Raw genomic sequence first — 15,232 nt, 5'->3', positions numbered from 1 at the left:
AATGTAAAATCTGATGTAACAGATGGCATCATCATTCCATTATTTGTTACTTTAATAATCTTTCCTGCTATCTGCCAGTATACACATGATGCAATATTTTCTCTGCATGAATTCATCATTAGTTAAGCAAGTGATATAACTAAAAACACGTACTGCATATTTTTATATTCCCAAAGTGCTTTTGCTCCTTTCTCTCCTTTTAGCACTGATGAAAGCATTGCTAAAGCAGATACTTCAGTCTATTTGATCCAGTAATCCATCCAGATCTCTCATTTTGTCATCCACACAGCCAAATATTGAACCAATCCCACAATCAAAGGATTTCGTATTCCAAACCTGAAGCACACTTTACACAGTACATGAAAATTGCAATTATGCAAAATGATCATTGTAAAATTTGGAGGAATCGAAACATTGAGTAAAAAAATAATGTTAGAGTAGGTTTGGGGAGTAACTAGTATGTCAGATGAATGATTCAGATAACAGAGTAACCAAATCAATGCTTTAATAGATTGGCATCAGGATTCAAGGCCTGAGGGGCCAAATATAGTCAGGGCTCAGAAAAATCACATTCCATTTTCTCTGTGACATCCTGTTTTTGAAGGTGGAGTGAGATTCAAAGGTTACTTGAACCACTCCTTTTTACCATGGTAAAACTGGATATTTTTACTGAACTTCAAAGGCCCAGCAATCTAACTATCCTGGTCACTCTTCTATGGAGAAGCCCTCTTTGCCAAACCGTTCTTAAAATATGACAATCAAAACTGGGCTAAATGCTCTGTGCAATTAACCAATTACTCCTCATAATCTGATTTCTACATTTCTGATAATGTAATTTGAAGGTGCATTTGTTGTAACAACCACATTATTCTGCTAATCAGTTCAAATATTTTTGGGGGATATTGTATCTAACAATATCTCCAACAATATTGGAGCAGGAAAAAATTCCTGTAGAGATAGTCTTCCACTTACCATCACAATTAAGCCCAAAATTTATGTTGCTAAGTGAAAGATTTGTTAAATGAGTTTGCCCCATTTTATGACTTTTCTTGCCACTGTTGTTAAGTGAATCATTGCAATTGTTAAGTTAGTAACATGGTTGTTAAGTGAATCTGGCTTCCCCATTGACTTTGCTTGTCAGAAGGTCGCAAGAGATGATCACATGACCCTGGGACACTGCAACCGTCATAAATATTGTTAAATGAAGAAAATCAGCATTACCTTATAATAAGTGACACAGAGAGCATGAACAAGAAAACAGAGCAGATTTATTATATATATATATATATATGTAGGTCTTTGGTTATTCGGGTCTTCTCCCACGTAAAATTGGAAGTGTCTTGGCGACGTTTCGACGAAGTCGCCAAGACACTTCCAATTTTACGTGGGAGAAGACCCGAATAACCAAAGACCTACATACAAACACCCGCGAAAACCTGAGAAAACATATATATATATATATATATATATATATATATATATATATATATATATAATAAATCTGCTCTGTTATATATAGCTATATATATATATATATAGCTATATATATAGCTATATATATATATTTCAAACTTTTGCAAAAGGGTTCTCCCATGAAAGAAAGAACATCTGATCACTTCGATTACATGGTTTAAATACAGTTTTCAAGGTACAGCAATACAATGCAAACGCCCCACAGGGTATTGTTTTCAGGTCTTATATAACATTTTTGGCTCCTCTTCTCATGTTCCATCCTGGAAATTCCCGTTAGGAATACCCTACAAAAATACCCCAAACAGATGTACCATGTTGATTGGTATCGTTATTTGTAGGCTTTTCCTCTTTTGAATCAGGCAGGCCCATTTTGGAATGTACCAAAACATTTATTTCCTTAAAAATATGCATCATATGTCCTGTATGCATCATATATCCTGCAAAACAAGCATCACAGGAACAACACAGTTTCCTTTCTCATGTCCTCGCTACCAAGTTATATAAATCAGGTTATATAAAGGTTAAATATGGTGTTTAAAATGGCGTTACTCAGGTTATGCTTTTTACAGGAATAATACATTTTTCTCTCAAATATGAATTTGCATCTGAATTTTGATCATGTGACCATGGGGCTGCTGCAATGGTCTTAAGTGTGAAAATCGTCGTAAGTCACTTTTTTCAGTGTCATTGTAACTTAGAACAGTCACTAAATGAACTGTTGTAAGTCGAGGACTATCTGTAATCTAAATCCATCCACCAAGAAGACCCTACCTTCTGCATACTCTAGCCAGGAATGTAGAATGACCAGAGCATTTCATCCTTGTAATTATGTCTCTTTGGGGAAGGAAATAGGTTTGAAATGCTCTGCAAGGTAAGCAGACCTCAATCATAAAGGGCTTTATATATTATTAATAAAATCATGAAAAGCACCCTTGAGGCCACAGACAATTAATGAAGCTCCTGAAGCATAGGGATGAGAAAAGAGAACACTGGAAACCTTTGAAACAATTGTGTTATCATGTTCTGCACTACCTACAGAACAGGGAGTCCTTGGTTTACAACTATTTGTTTAGTGACTATTTGAAGTTACAATGTTGCTGAAAAAAGTGACTTACAACTAGTACTCACACTTATACAACTCTCTACATGGGGCTCCCCTTGAAGAGCACCCGGAGGCTCCAACTGGTCCAGAACGCAGCAGCGCGGGTAGTGACGGGAGCAGCATGGCGCTCCCATGTAACACCGCTCCTGCGCGAGCTGCACTGGCTCCCAGTGGTCTTTCGGGTGCACTTCAAGGTATTGGTTATCACCTTTAAAGCGCTCCATGGCATAGGGCCTAGCTATCTTCGAGACCGCCTGCTGCCACCGACGACCTCCCATCGACCCGTGCGCTCCCACAGAGAGGGCCTCCTCGGGGTGCCATCAGCCAAACAGTGTAGGCTGGTGACCCCCAGGGGGAGGGCCTTCTCTGTGGGGGCACCTACCCTCTGGAATCAACTGCCTCCAGAGATAAGGAGAATCCAAGACCTCAGTGCCTTCCGCCGGGCCCTTAAAACCTTCCTTTTCCAGCAAGCCGGGCTGGCCTAATTTTTTAAGTGTTTTTAAGTGTTTTGTTTATTGTTTTTAATTAACGGGGCCAAATTTATATATGTATATTTTTAACTGTATTTTAATATTTGTATTTGATGTTTTTACTTGGCTGTTCACCGCCCTGAGTCCTCAGGGAGAAGGGCGGTATACAAATTCAAAATAAAATAAAAATAAAATAAAATAAAATAAACCATCACAGCATCGCCACAGTCACATGTTCCAAATTCATATGCTTGGCACCTGGCATGTATTTATGACAGTTGCACCATCCCGGGGTTGTGTAATTGCCATTTGTGACCTTCTCACAAAGCAAGTTCTCACAAAGTCAATGGAGGAAGTTGGATTTCCTTAATGGATCTGCACACACTCATGGGGTTGGTTGGTGCCATGAGAGCCCACCTCTTGCCTTTGTGAACTAATTTTTAACAGGGTTTAATTATTCCTGCCTCCAAATTTTTTAATTTATTTTTATTTTTTATATTTTTTACAATAATTTTTAAATTTTTATTTTTTATATATTTTTATAATAATTTTTAAATTTTTATTTTATTTTTAAATTTTTATTTTTTATATATTTTTATAATAATTTTTAAATTTTTATTTTATTTTTAAATTTTTATTTTTTATAATTTTATACTTATTATTATTTTTTATTATTTTTTATTTTTAAAATTTTTAAATTAAAATTAAAAAAGAATTATTTTCTTTTCTTTTCTTTTTTTTTAATAGTTTTTAAATTTTTAAATGTTAACTTTAAAATTGTTAAAATTTAAATTGTTATATTTTGATGTTTTATTGTACATCATCCGGAGTCCCTCTTTGAGAGCAATGGGCACTTCAAAAATGTGCAGTATAATTAAATAAATAATGACTGCATGATTCACTTAACAACTGAAACAATTTGCTTAACAACTATGACAAAAAGATCATAAAATCAGGTGTGATTGACTTAACAGCAGTGGTGGGATCCAGCCAGTTCGCATCACTTCGGGAGAACCGGCTGTTAACTTTCTGAGCAGTTTGGCGAACTGGTTGTTGGAAAAAATCATTAGGGCAGAGAACTGGTTGTTAAATTAGTTGAATCCCACCACTGCTTAATAGCCACCTTGCTTAGCAATGGAAATTCTGTTCCCAATTATGGTTGTAAGTTGAGGACTGCCTGTGGCTGGATTTGCTTCAAAGAAGGCACAACATAGAGTAAAACGTGAGTCCAACCTGAAGGTAACCTGAACATGTATGCCCATCATGAAGGCACATGTGTAGTTCTACACCCCAGTAGTTACCTGGGATGACATGGTAAGAGATTGATCTAAATAACTTAGACCATAGATACCATATAGATTACTTCCATTTTATACTTATGATTAGGTTTCTTTGCTATAAATCCAAATTTTAGAATTAATCATGCAGAATTTTGTTATTTTATTCTGATATAGTAATTCAGCTTGTTCAGAATCTTTTTATTCTGATTGTTTTATTAATATTGGTTACTCTTTCTAGTTTTACATCATCTGTATTTGTATATTTCAAGTCTGAATGGAAGTAGAAAAGGTAGCTCTGTATATATTTCACCACTAAAGTTAAATAAATCTATCCATTCTGTTTTACAGTTTTACAGTCCTTTACCAATCAGTATAAATCTACAGTATTGCAGCCACTCAACCAAATTGGCTCTCTGGTATTAATAATAATAAACTAAGTGGTTTCTTGAGAAAAGAACTCTTTTCCAACATCTGGACAATGTTTTTACTGCCTGTAGGAACTAAATAGCAGATGGCTGATTGGTTGGAAAAATGGAAACACACAGCTATATTGAGCGAATAAACACTACAATGATAAAAATACCAAGCAGTAACATTCAGAAATCAACAGCTATAAAAGTATTAAGCTGATCTGGTCCCACTGAATTCAGTGAAACAGAATTAGCTTGAATGAAGCACTCTTATTCAACTAGCTTATACAACTACTAATATTGATGTGTCAGACAAACTTAATATTACTGGTGAAATATTAGAAAAATCAAATATATTGTATTTAAACAAAGGATTCTTATGATCCATGTATTAAATTATTTTGAGTCATTTTCAGCTCAGTTACATAAAATATTTAGCATTTAATTTAACATGACTAATGTAATTTAATAAAATATTTGAATTCAATGGCAATTATTTTCATTCTTCAGAAATACAAATTCACTTTTGCAAATGATTATATATGCATACATTCCTACTTATTTTTTCCAAAACACTCACCAATGTTTACATCTAATACCCAGTTTAATAATTTAATATTACTTATACATTCACCATAAAAAAGCAACATGAACAGATTTTAAAACTAGCATGTGGCAAATATCCAAACTGTGATTTAGATCCATTTCTGACATTATTTTATGGATATATATTTTCACATGCATATCATTTCATATGAAATCCAATAACACTGTTGAATGCATGTCTATACACTGTATCTCATTATAGATATGATCTCAAAAATGTATGGGAAATAAAACAGACTGTACTATTAACCATTTGGAATGTCTTCACGCTGCTTTTATTACAATTATCAGACTATGTACAGTTGATGATAACTGGCTTTTTACCAGCATTTCATTGATTTGCAGTGGCGATATGGACATATCATGGAATATATTCTTATTTATTAAATGAAGTGAGCCTACTACAAACAACCACCAAGAAGGCTCTTTTTCGTGGTCTTACCACATGGACTTCCCTAGCAGGGGACTTCTCTTCCCTTATGTCCTGGTGGGCTGAAAGGGTGTAATGGGGAACAGTCATCCTCCAACTAGACTGCCCCCAACTCATGTAGGGCATTAAGAGTTATAACCAATATCTTGTCTTGTACCCGGAAGCAGATTGGCAGCCAGGGCAGCTCCCACAAAAGAGGTGACACAAGTCTAGGCTTGCAATAAACTGTGTGAGCCACTGCATTCTGGATCGTCTGAATATTTTCTGGATAATTTGACAGCACCACTATAAATAGTAGTATCAACAATGGAGGTTGAGGTTGAGGACTGTTCCAGTCTTTCATCACAAAAGTGAAGGGAATGCAACTCTCACATTGCTATGACACAAGACTCTTGTATAAGTAATGCATAGGAACCAATATATCTTTCAAAAATACACCTTCTCATCTGCTATCAGTAGAGTGTGCCCCTAGACCTTTAAACTACAATATAATGGAAATAAATATACCTCTTTCTCCTCTCTAGTATTAGTGTCTGTCAGTCAACAGTTTCTGATACACAAACTAATCTAATCAAAGGCTTAACCTTAAAATATTGACCTGAAAATAGTAACTTTTTTCAATATATAGAGGCCTTGTCATTTTATGGTACAATTAATTAAAGGAAATTAAGATGGATCTCCTTGATAAGCATTTAAGTTGTAATTTCTGGACTACACAGTGGCCAAATGCCAAGGGATACATACCAGAAAGGGCTTTCCTTAATGGCCATTCGATAGGGAACTCAAGCCACTGGTCTCCATTAAGAAGAGGAAATGTTTCATTTAGTGAGAGACTAAAGGTATCCAGGGTTACAGTGTTCTGGATCTTGAAATGATGAAACAATTGCCATATATTTTCTCCCAAGAGATGAACACCAATCTTCACTTTATAAAGTGTTCCTAGATCAGATGGGAAATATACCTAAAAGAGAATAGCAGAATAAGTAGTTTTCCACTGTGATTAAAATGACATTAAATAATATTTTGAAATGACATTTTCTTAGGCATTGTCTATTCCTGCTGATTGCTCAGGCTAAAATAGAGAGTTCAAAAAATCTTATTTTCTAAGTCCACATCTCCTTTTTTTGAAAAAACATGGATTGATAAATAAAGAAAATGATGTGCAAATGCAAATCTTTGATACTCATATGATAATACACATTAGTATTATCTTCTATTTACTGGTCTTTCTTAAATGTGTTCATTATAATATACCAATAGTTAAATGACATTTTATAAAATAATCAGCAAAAGTAAAGAATTCAGGACTGGTTCTTTTTTTTTGCATAAAGCAAGATTCAAATAGACAGTTTCATAGCTTACCAGCCACAGGGTAGGAGATTTAAAGGAAAAAGTGAGAGATAGCCACTCTGTGAACTCTCTAGATCCTGCATTGTGAGACAGTTGCTTCACTCTACCTTAGTGGTAAGACTAAGATGGAAAGATTTCTTTATTAAATTGAAAAGCTAACTGTATCTCTGTTTTTCTCTATACAAATAATTTACATATTGATTTTACATCAAACATCAATTTGTCATCAGCTTGAATTCCTGTTTTGGTCGTCAAGGAAATTGGTTCAGATTTGCCACTGTTTCCATAGAACACCCAAATAAGTTTAGTAATGTTTTCCCAAGACTCTTCAAATGCTTTTGATGAATCTTCACGACATGTAGTGCAAGATATCTTCCATAGACCATCTAAACGAATAAAAGAAAACAGCATTATGGAAAGAATGTTCAAATCTAGTTATATATTAATCAGTAAGTATGTTACATTAGAATGTTAGATAATATATTTCACTATTTAAACATAATGATAAAAACTGATATTGCCAACAATAGCAAAATATTTCTAAAACAAAGTATTTATTTAAACAACCCGAGGCATCATGGATTGGTATTACATAAATACCTGATTTCATGTTTTGGCTTGATAACAATGAGGCAGTTGTGCTTCCCTTATCCAGTACTTCTAATAAAAAAAAGTTAAAAAGAGAGAATTAATATTTCTTTGTAAAAGAATACTAGACATTTCTTAACTTACATTCAAATATTTGATATTCATATTTTCCTTAGAGAATTGGAGAAAGTTTCCTGGAAGATTAATGGAATCTGCTGTGGTTTCTGACTCCATGCAGAACACATATAGGTTTGCATCATCAGTTAATGTTAAACCAATGCCATAGCTTACTGTACTGTGTAGCTGGGATCTTAATGGTTTAAATATGCTAATATATTGAAAAGTAGAACTGTTTGAGTGCACCAAGCCATGTCTTTGGTCTTATTACCAGAAAAGCAGGAATAGTTATTTTTATATAGAAGGTTTTTTTAAAACTTAATATGAGGCCTTTCAATGCCTCAAAGTGTCTAGGAATAAGAAACAGGAAAGATAGAAATTGAGAAGGAAGAAGATGAACAACAGGAAAGAAAAGGCAAAAAAAAAAAAAAGCTGGTTTGAATCATAATGCTTGATAAGCTCATACTTGGAACTATTGATAGAATAAAGCTTAAAGATGTAACCAGCAAGATTTTTGCTGTTACATGCCAGCTTTTCCTGTCTCTGGTTCCCTGAAATATGAAGGGATGGAAATATTATTATTATTAATTTTTTTTGTTAAATCAGGGGCCATTCCCAGAATGTAACAAATATGATTTCATGGCTAACTTGGAATATATAAAACAAATGGAAACTTTAAAAAAACCTTTAAAAAGGTTTTTGGTATCTTAAAAAAAAATTAAAAACCAAAAGATACAACAAGAAAGAAATAAAATTCCCCTTTGATAATAAATAATAGTTTATCAAACATATTAATAAATCTCCTAAGCAGTAAGAATAATTGAGAATATTTCTTGATATTATAGCACTTTCCCCAATGCTTTTTGAAGGAGTCACAAAGACAAAAATAGTTGATAACAGACACTTCCACAAATTTATGTTGTACTTGGTTGCAACTTGTAACATTTAATTAATTCTCTACAATCTTATTACTAAGTTGGCTTGTGTTGTTGCTGTCATAAGCAAAGATTCTGCATAGTGTACTTTCTGTTATTCAAGCTTAGAATAAATAGGAATGTTCTGGCATTAAGAAGGAGACTCTTCACATTGAATCTCAAATGAGAAATGTCTTAGATAACACTGACCGGTAGCATTCAGAGTTAGTGAGGCATATTTTTTCTTTTCAGTTGTGTCTTTCAGCCATGTCTGTGTCATAAAGAGTGTCTCTTTTCCTTCACATTGTGGTTCTTTCACCATAACCTTCTGAAGGTGCCAAGCAGAGCCTTTTCCTTTTTCCACAATAAGCTGACACAGAGTTCCAATATCTACTGCTTTTATGGGAAAAACATCCACCTAGAAGGACCACAGTCAGCATAGCAAAGTCTTAATAAACAGAAGAATGAGATTGATACAGCCTCTATAAAACTGTCAAGCATATAAAAGCAACAGGAAAGTGAAGCTTAATGCTTTATTCTTATTTGACAACCATTAATCTACATGCCAGTGCCACCTTCCCTGATGTTCTAGGGGTGCTGCCAACCTTTAGATTACATTTGTAACAAAATTCTTCTCTGCATAGCTCTGCAACCCATTAATTTAGCTATATGAATAATTTCAAATCCATAGAATGTATAAGCTTCCCCTCCTAAATCAGCATCATTACAATTAATTTGTGCAATCTATAATTAGCAATCTAATTATTGCTAATGTAATTTAAATGTGGACTACACTTAAAAATCAAATAATATATTTAGCGTCAATTTGTTATTTCCCGCCCCCCATTTTTTTTGAAGATCTGGCCAGTTTAAATTCAAGTTTAAAACTGACCACATCATTCAAAGGAAAGATAGAGTTCTGCAGATGCCCATCTATTATTCCCCAACTACAATAGGGTATTTATAGGCAATCAGATTATATGTTACTGAGGTGCAAAATTTCTAATGAGATGTGTAATATTTCTAGGATATGCTATGTTAATATTTGTTGTAATGTAACTTGAATTACTTATTCTATTTAAGGGGTAAGATTATTGTGGCAGCATAGAAATGTGCTAAATAAATGAAATGAAATATATTTTATATTTGAATGTTCTCATCAACAAATTTAATTAGATTTAATATATCTGGGGCTCCAAAATTCCAAGCAACCATTAGACGGTAGTAAGGAGATTCAAAACACTGTGCCATTTTAGTGACATCAAATGATAATTTGCATTTGAGTAACAATGATAGCCCTAAATTTAATAGTCCTAGAGAATAGGAGGCATATCTTTGCAGTAGAGGTGGTATTCAGCAGGTTCTGACCAGTTCTGGAGAACCGGTAGCAGAAATTTTGAGTAGTTCGGAGAACTGGTAAATACCACCTCTGACTGCCCCCGCCCCCATCTATTCTCTGGCCTCTCGAGTCCCAGCTGATCGGGAGGAAATGAGGATTTTGCAGTAACCTTCCCCTGGAGTGGAAAGGGAATGGAGATTTTACAGTATTTTTCCCCTGCCATGCCCACCAAGCCACACCCACCAAGCCAGGCCATGCCCACCAAGCCACGCCCACAGAACCGGTAGTAAAAAATTTTGAATCCTACGACTGCTTTGCAGTAATATTCTTTCTATCTCCCAAGTGAATTTCACATGGAATTTCTTTGAGTTTCTTGGTTCTCAGAATAAGAGTGTCTCCAGTTTCCATTCTGTCTCCAATGCTGTCAGTATCTACTGTATATGAAAGTGGGTGCAGAACCTCAGATTTAGAACTGGATATTGTCAGTGTCAGACATCCCTGAACAGGATGCAATATGACTTCCTCAACTCTTCAGCCTAATTTGTCAGAAGTGTCACAGACATGGCTTGACTAAGTTAGGATTAAGTTATACACTATAAAAGACCACCAAGTATAATACAAAGATGTAAGTGACTTTTACATATTCTGAAGGGATTGAAACTTCTTTTTTATGTCCTTCCAAATTAATTAGTATTTGGTGCAGTGCTTGGTGGTCTTGAAGCCTAGCAGCTGTGTGTTTACATTGTCACCATGTCTAGCGAAAGGAAAGTAGTTCCTACTTCATCAGCTGCAATCCTTAAAACAGGTATATTGCTGACACCAAGATTTATTTCTCTATGTTCTTCAGGAAATGGTATGACACCTCTGAATGACTGCTTGCAGTGAGTAATGGACAAGGTAAAATATTATTAATTGAAATACATCACAGATAAGACAGCAGTGTTTGTTGTGAGGAGTAAATCTGCCTTCTCCAAATGGGAATATGCTCTCCCAGAAGGAATAAATAGCCAGTTTGGAGAAGAATATGGAAATTATTCTTTCTAATCTTACAGGCTGAGGCAAAAGGAAGGAAGTCCTTTTATTGGCTTTGATTGATATGCCAACCATAGATCTTTTCTTAAAAGACCTTTTCTTAAATTATAATTTATAATATTATAATCCAAAGAATGTTTTTTCTTTTGTAATTTCTTCTGATATTTTTCTCTCAAGGCCGTCTCCCTTGTTCCATTTCCATCCTTAAGCTCCATCACATTCTCAATTAGCATTGTTTTCTAGATGTCTAGCAAAGAGTACTATTATATATATCTCTCTAATTAGGAGAAATCATACATATATCCTTTTTTGTTTATTTATTTGAAAAGCTTACCTTTCCTTCAGAAAAGCATCCCTGCTCATTCCTGAATAATTTTCTCCGGCCTGTGTCTCCCATTGTCCCTTTTAAAGTGACATACACATCAGAGTCTGTGCCTGACTTTGGGGATGAATCCGTTGAGATATATAGAATATATTGTTTAACTAAAGACAAAAAAAAAAAAACCAACAACCCCAGATCAGTTAATAAACATATATTATAAAGATAGATAGATTAGATAGATGATAGATAGATAGATAGATAGATAGATAGATAGATAGATAATTAAAATATTTTGCTGTTTTCTTATTTAAAAAAGCACTCAGAGATACAGCTAATAAAATTATTAAAACAAGTTTAAGTACAGCAGCAAACAAGAAATTAAAGTAAATGTTACATGATGATGTAACCTAGTTGGGTATGTGAAACATTTGCAAGCAAACAACTAAGCTGAGAGAGCACCAAGAACTCCACAATTCAGTCTTGAGCTACAGATACCCTGTTCTATTGGAACAGTTAAAGGAGATCATATATGTGAAAGAGATTTTGAAAGCTATGTCATTCACCTTCTTGCTGAATATATGGATCTGTACCACAGGATAGATACAGTATTTCTTATAGATCTGATTACCCTTCTTAAATCTAACAGGCACATCTGTTCCTGAAAGTATTTACTCCATTGTCATATGTTTATCCTAAATTTCATGTCGATCAGTTCTAATCCTGCTTTCTGGAGCAACAGAGAACAGCTTGTACCAACGTCTGAATAAAAGTATTTTATATACTGGAACATAGTATCACTTAAATGGTCTCTTTACTGGACTGGATATATCTAGATTTTTCAAATGTTCCTTAAAGGATTTTGGTCTACATGGATACAGTTCAATGTGCTGAAATGACTGGAAGAGACCAAGTATTTTTTTCTTGTACATAAAATTGGAATTATGTGTATATATTAAACACACTACTGGCTGCTACTGGAAGGGTCCCCATCAAATTAAATGCTACTGGTAGTAATTATATTATAGTTCGTAGTTTCTTTCATTGAGTTGCTAAGCTCTCTTAGTAATCAGGAAATGTGCTAGGTTTATACAAAGATAGGCTTTGCTTTGATAAAGATTTATGCAAAACATATTTTGACTCGCAAAACAACCTGCCTTTCACCTTCTAAAATATACAGGAAGAAGCTTCAGCACATGTATGACATGTACATGTAAGCTTCGTTGAAGAAATTGGAATTGCTGACAAGGCCCCCAAAGCAAAACAAAACAATTCATATCCCTTTTGTTCACAAGACAACTTTTAATGAAAAGTATGTCCTGTCCTGTCAGTTGTTTATCCACCACTTAGACTGGCTTACAACAATGGAGATAGATTCTAGACAACACAATATAAGAACAAACCACAACAGAGAATACAACAAAGGATCTAAATCACAATAAAAAAGAGTCCTGTTATAACAGCAGGCTGATAGTCTTTCTGCTTTCCCATCCTTTTCCAACTTTTCTTCCTTGGAGAAAAATAGCTTTGCATATGGCAAGAATTCTGGCAATTACTGTTAGTGCTGGCATTACACAAAGAAGGAACCATGATTCAACCAGTTCAGTAAAAAAAAAAAAAAAAAAAAAAAAAAAAAAAGATTGGAGCACTTTCTCCCCCAAAAGCAGAACCTCTAACTAGAAGTGGAATATAACATTTACTCTTCTTTCTTAACTGTTATTTGGCATCAGCCATAGCATCTAGTATGTAATTTTAAGAATTGATGCCTAAGGTGGCTTACTATACTCTTTTCATTCCTTTTCATTTCGTGGGAGGCAAATGTCCTTTGTAAGCTTTTGTGGAAGTTGTTTTGATTGTTTGGTAAGTAACAAACCTGTTAAAAACCTGGTGCCAGTTATCAGAATCGGAAATTCAGCCACTGTGCATCCTTTATTATCTGGAAAATCTCGGCAGCATGGTATTTCTAAAGTTTCCTTACTCTTTTTATTCTGAAGCTTCACCTATAGAAAAGAAGAAAATAAAATAATAAACTAAGTGAGCAGGACCTAAAGAAAATGTGTTTCCTTTAAAACAGTGTTATTTTCCATTTCCTGCCATAGTATGGAAACTATATCATAATGTGTTGAATCGAGACTTAATATTTAGAGTTACTGAAATCAATGAGATTTGTTGTGATATAGAATGATTAAAAAACCCAGATCATCATGTATGTCTATGAATAGATTTGTAAATTATAATATTAAAGAACATTTGTGTAAAAGTATGTCTTAATGCATAATTAAATTTTACCTCATGACAATGCCATGTTTCTCTGTCTGAGTCTTCTACTTCCAAGCGAATTTTGCAAATCTTATTAAATTTCTTATCTAGCTCCAAAGATGTCTTGTAAGTCTTAGCCCTTTTAAATGATCCTTTGGGAATGAAGACTGCAGCTGATGTACCTTTGTCATCACATACTGTCAGAATTAATTTAGAGTTCCCGTAGTTATCTGACATTTCCCTAGTTATAACAGTGACATCCCAACTCCCTAGAAATCAACAAGAAATAATTTGTTTGCGATGCTACATCTGAAATGTAAAAAAATGTTTAATTGTTTATAGTAGAATTTATAATTTATAGTATAGTATAAGTAGTATAATTTAGAAGTTTTGAACATATAAAATGGATGGAATAATTGAGAGTTTAATTACATTATCCTGTAGAATCATACACTATTATATTTATATAATACTCATAGATAAATTATTTAGTAGTCCTGGGACTTTTCACAAAAGTGTCTGAGAAAGATACTATTTTCATTTTATAGAAACTTTTAATTCAAAGATAGGGTTTAGCTAGTACCTGAAGACCTTGTCATGGAAGTCCTTGTCACTGTGCCCCCTGAATATAAATACAATGTTATGTTTATGAATGGCACCATGAATTCAAAGTTGCCTCAGCCATGCATCACTTTGAATTAGAGATTTTCTCCAAGTAGAAATTTAAGGTAATCAAATTAATAAGCTCCTGCTTTTGTGAGCATATAGCCAATGAGAACACTCTAGCAGATCTATATCCCTTGCTACTTGAATTATTTTATTTGCCACACTCCTTGTTTTAGCTAATCACAATTGAAACAGTATTTCAAATATGAGTGTGTATTGGTATAGTACTGCAGAAGAAACAAATACAATGTCTAGGAGATTCTCAGTCATCCAGGTCATGGTTGTCCCAAAGGTGCTTTTTTCAAAAGGCAACTGGACTTTCTTGTTTTTCTTTAAAGAAGAATAGCTTCTTCAGCAGAAAGTCCAGTTACCTCTTGAAAAAAAAACACCTTTGGGACAAACAAATTTGAGTATTTAATACAATGTATTTTTGAGTATATATGTTCCAAAAAGTTTATTCCTTCTAAAAATGAATAAGAATATTGAGTTAATATTTGTCTTTGGAGTAGTAATATGATCATTTAAATTAATCAAAATTTAAAGCACTATTCCCAAAAGTGACTGGGGGAAAGAAAGAAAACGCAGCTAGAACAGGTGACGAAATAGTCTCAAATCCAACAGCCTTAGGTCTCACGCATGGAGAATTCTATATTTTCTTTTCTCTCTCCACGGTGCATTCAATCCCCACATCTCATTTAAACCATTGATTATACTTTTTAATCTCTCCAGGTGCTTATCTATTTTTATTTAAATATTATAACTGCATTACCTAGCTTTACTAAATGCCAAGGATATACAGTTTGCATTGAAGATATTGTTCTGATAAACCTGTCTTTATTCTCAGTTGATCCAACCAGGAAAGACAAAGATGCATAAA

General features: G+C 34.0%; 1 protein-coding gene across 2 annotated transcripts in view; it reads right to left on the bottom strand.

Annotated features, from left to right (window-relative positions):
* The window catches only part of LOC117672798 (lipoxygenase homology domain-containing protein 1), a 211,799-nt gene that overhangs the window by 12,986 nt on the left and 183,581 nt on the right, over positions 1-15,232 (bottom strand). For both annotated transcript variants that reach the window (XM_034429781.3, XM_034429782.3), the window contains exons 46-52: positions 13,720-13,958; positions 13,304-13,430; positions 11,446-11,594; positions 8,951-9,158; positions 7,722-7,781; positions 7,329-7,507; positions 6,516-6,732 (exon numbers count right to left, since the gene is read on the bottom strand). In XM_034429781.3, the coding sequence (XP_034285672.2) occupies positions 6,516-6,732; positions 7,329-7,507; positions 7,722-7,781; positions 8,951-9,158; positions 11,446-11,594; positions 13,304-13,430; positions 13,720-13,958 (1,179 nt within the window). The remainder of the gene's footprint in view (positions 1-6,515; positions 6,733-7,328; positions 7,508-7,721; positions 7,782-8,950; positions 9,159-11,445; positions 11,595-13,303; positions 13,431-13,719; positions 13,959-15,232) is intronic.

Source organism: Pantherophis guttatus, chromosome 3 (assembly GCF_059756535.1).
Source record: "Pantherophis guttatus breed Tessera chromosome 3, ASM5975653v1, whole genome shotgun sequence".
NCBI classification, from domain to species: Eukaryota; Metazoa; Chordata; class Lepidosauria; order Squamata; family Colubridae; genus Pantherophis; species Pantherophis guttatus.
The sequence above is the reverse complement of the archived record's forward strand: the minus strand, read 5'-3'. Positions and strand labels throughout refer to the sequence as shown.